Here is a 3,641-nt window from a genome sequence, read left to right as displayed (position 1 = left end):
CCCAGATACTTCTTCGGGGGAGCCCCCAGCCTCACCGCCTGTGCGCCTCCGCCTCCACCTCCGCCTCCGCCTCTGCTCTCTTCTGGTCACAGGGTCCAGACTCCTCTCTTGGTCTTTTCTGCTGATTCCAATGACTCTTTAAACAGGAGGGTGGGGGTGGGGGTGGGGGACAAAACAGAACAACAAACGGCAAACAGACCCCTCTGGGGGCAGACAGGCGGTTATAGTCAAAGTGGCAACAGCTCATTTATTTAGCCAAAAATAGATACTTTCTTGTACAATTTGGTTCACACATATGTACATTTCTTCTGTGTATATACAAACAAGTCAGACACGCCGATTCTCACCGAAACGCCACTCCCCACAGTCAACCTCGCAAACCCATCTCCCAAACTCGGCTAAAGTGGGGGACAGAAGCGAACTGGGGAGACTTCACCCAGGGGGACTTGTTGTATTTTTTTATTTCTTTTTTGTTTCGTTTTCTTTTTTAAGGTATTCATACACAGACATGCTTACAAGTCATAACTATACAGAGCGATTACTTTTTTACAATTATTACAACGATTAAAAAATTTAGAAAAAAAAAAGAACTAAGAGGAGGAGAGGGCCGACAAGACCAGCGCGGCGTCCAGGTGGTTCTGGGGCCTGGAAGAGAGAGGCAGGGGTAGCAAAGGACTGGGGAGCGAGGGGCACCCCTGCGGCCTAGGGCTGGGAGACCCCACAGGGGCTGGGGCGGGGAGCAGGAGGCGTCGCCATGTAAAATGATGTCAGCGGTACATGTGGGTCTTCCCATGTAACTGTGAGATGGGTGGGAGGCTCAGGACTGAGGTCCGGGGCTGGAAGGAAGGAGGGGGGCTCCCAGTGCCTGCTGGCCAGGCGGAGTGCTTGGATTGGGGCAGGGTTATGGGGCCAGCTCCGGGCCCTGGGGGACAACGGAGGGTGTGTTTCGTCCCCTTTGAAAAGCGTTTCCCAGCTGCGTCACCCCCGGGGGCAAAAGCCCGGCTTCGCACCAGTTACTTCCTTTTCTCGCCATTACCACCCCCTCCCCCCTCGGGGGTCTCTTACCGCCGGGGCACGGGCTGGAAAGCTGTCTTGAGTAACTTTTTCTCCACTTCCAAGGCACTACAGCGATCTAAGGGCAGCGGGGAGAAAAGGGGGGCCTTCAGAGCTCTGTCCCGGCACCCAGGGCCGCGGAGGCAAGCGCCCAGGGGAGGGCCCCGCGCTCCTGGGGTCCTGCCTGTCTCCTCCGGCCCGGGCGCATCCCCAGGCCCGCCCCCTCCCTCCGCACCCTGCGCTCGGCAGTCACCTGTTCCACCCTCGGGCTCCGCGGGCCGAGCGAAGGCAGCGGCGGCGGCAGCCGGGTGGCCCGAGGCTCCGGGAAGTCCCAACAGGTGTGGAGGGGCCGAGCCGAGCAGGGAGAGCGGGTGCGGACGGGCCGCGGGCGGCGCGCCTGGGAACGGCCGGTTGGTCCAAGCGGGGAATTTTCCCAGCGGCGCCGAGACCAGTCTGTGCGCCACGGCGGCGGCGGCGGCCGGGGAGAGCTGCAGGGCCGGGGGCGCGACGGCGGCCCCGGGGGGAGAGCCTCCCGCGCCCGGAGGCGAACGACGCGGGTTGTCCGGGCTCGTGGCCGTCTCGGCCAGGGACCAGATCTTGGGCTTCTGCAGGGCGGAGGCGGGCGCAGGAGCAGGAGCGCAGGGGTCCAGGCCCGCGGGGGGCGAGGGCGGGGATGGCGGAGACGCGGCCAGCGGCGGTGGCACTGGGGCCAGACTCAGGGCCGGCAGCGGGCGCTCCTCCGAGCCCTCGGAGCTGTCGTCCGAGTCGCTGTTCTTGGAGTCTGAACTGGGTCCCAGGCCCAGGTCGTCGTCCCTGCGCGCCGCCCCCGCCAGGACGAGCTCAGGCCCCGCGGCCGCGCCGTCCACGTTCTCCAAATCGATCTCCTCGTCCTCGTCGTCCGCCAGGCCCTCGCCCCCCGCGTCCTCCTCCTCCCCGCCGAGCTCCTCCTCCTCCTCCAGCTCGCGTTTGCCCTCTTCCTCGTCCTCCTCCTCGTCCTCCTCGCGCTCGCTCCCGTAGGCGTTGCCCTCCTCGTCGGTGCGGCTGCGGGGCGCCCAGGTCATCTTGTTCTCCTTCTTGAGGCGCCGGCGCGCGTTGGCGAACCAGGTGGACACCTGGGTGAGGGTCATCTTGGTGATGATGGCCAGCATGATCTTCTCGCCCTTGGTGGGGTAGGGGTTCTTCCGGTGCTCATGGAGCCAGGCCTTGAGCGTGCTCGTGCTCTCGCGGGTGGCGTTCTTGGGACGGGACGGGTCCCCGAACTGGTACTGGCCGTATGGATAGAAGGCGGGGTGCGGGTGCGGAAACGCGGCTGCGGCGGCCGGATGCTGCACCCCCGGGCTGTCTTTCAGCTCATACTGTGCGCCCTGAACGCACATGGAGAGAAGGAAGGGACATGCGGGGATGAGCCCTGGCCGTGTCCGCCTACCCCCTCCTGGCCTGGGCCCTGGCTCGTCTACTCGCGCGCGCTCACCGCGTCGGGTGGCCCAGCTCCAACCCGCGCCCCCCACCCCACCCGCATTCCCGGCTCCCCCGGCGCTTACCAGCTGCGGGAAGATGGGCAGTTCGGCGGCGTAGGGCAGGAACGCGCCGTAGCCTTGGGCGGCGGCGGCCGCTGCTGCCGCGGCGGCATAGGGCGCCCCGTACACGGACGAGAGCACATTGGACAGGGACCCCGAGGCGGCCAGCTCCGAGGCGCTGGCTGCCGGGCCGCCGCGGGCCCCAGCGCTGCCGCCGCCGCCGGCGGTCCCCGGGCGCTCGGGTGGGTAGATGGGGCGGATGTACTGGTATCCGAGCTGGGGGAAGGACATGGTGGCCCGCGGGGCGCGGACGGAGAGGGGGCCCGGCCGCCGGCCGCCGGGGCCGCCCTGCTCAGCGCCGCCCGCGGGCTCCGGCGCGCATCGGGGGCTGGGCCGAGTTCGGGCCGCGCTGCCTCCCGCGCTGCGCGGCGCTCCGCGGTCACCTCGGGATCTGCTCCGCGGTGCGGCGGCGGCGGCCGGGAGCCAGGTCAGGTCCGGACAGATTGGCGGAGATTCCCGGGGCTCGGGGCCCTGATTGACATTTCCACGGGCCGCAAGCCCCTCCTCTCCGCGCCGCGCTCCCTCCTCTCCGCAGCCCGAGCCGCCTCTGCCCGCTCCGGGCTCCTCGCCGCCCTCCTCTTCCCGAGCAGTGTCGCGCCCGGCTTCCTTCGCCGCCTCTAGTTCTCACTCCCCCTCCTCGCCCTTCCTCTCCCCTCCCCTCGCTCCTCTCCCCCCCAGGATCGCTTCCGCTCCTTCGGGCGCTTTACCTCTTCTGGGCGCTAGGAAACTCCTCTTTCTTTCTCGGGATTCCTTTTCCTCCCTTTTCTGCTCCTTTTTTCTTTCTTCTCTCTCCCTCGCTCTCTCGCTCTCTCTCATCTGTGTCTCTACTCACACCGCGCTGTCCCCACCCCACCCCGGCACCGAGCCCTGGGCTAAGGCGGCCGAAAGTTGTGGACACTTAGGGTGCTATACAGGGTAGGGTGGTGGTGGTTGGGGGAGAGGTGTACGTATCTGTCTGTGTGTCCGTCCCCGCCCTCTCTCCCTCCCTCGCCCTTTCCCAAATCTCAGGTC

General features: G+C 66.6%; 1 protein-coding gene across 1 annotated transcript; it reads right to left on the bottom strand.

The window, feature by feature from the left end:
• Positions 1-228: 228 nt before the first annotated feature.
• On the bottom strand, positions 229-3,240 carry IRX3 (iroquois homeobox 3). Its single transcript, XM_080643833.1, has 4 exons — positions 2,595-3,240; positions 1,307-2,417; positions 1,066-1,132; positions 229-645 (listed from the first exon to the last, which is right to left on the bottom strand). The coding sequence occupies exons 1-4, from the start codon at positions 2,859-2,861 to the stop codon at positions 591-593; spliced, it is 1,500 nt and encodes a 499-aa protein (XP_080499959.1). The 5' UTR covers positions 2,862-3,240; the 3' UTR covers positions 229-590.
• Between the last annotated feature and the right edge of the window lie 401 nt (positions 3,241-3,641).

This window comes from Plecotus auritus (genome assembly GCF_963455305.1).
Source record: "Plecotus auritus genome assembly, chromosome: 10".
Lineage (NCBI taxonomy): Eukaryota > Metazoa > Chordata > Mammalia > Chiroptera > Vespertilionidae > Plecotus > Plecotus auritus.
This window is presented reverse-complemented; position numbering and strand designations above follow the sequence as displayed.

Coding starts and splice junctions, on each gene's coding strand:
- IRX3 (XM_080643833.1), bottom strand. CDS start 2,861: ATGTCCTTCCCCCAGCTCGGATACCAGTACATCCGCCCCATCTACCCA. Junction 2,418..2,594: donor TGCCCATCTTCCCGCAGCTG/GTAAGCGCCGGG, acceptor ATGTGCGTTCAG/GGCGCACAGTATGAGCTGAA. Junction 1,133..1,306: donor GGAGCCCGAGGGTGGAACAG/GTGACTGCCGAG, acceptor CGCTGCCCTTAG/ATCGCTGTAGTGCCTTGGAA.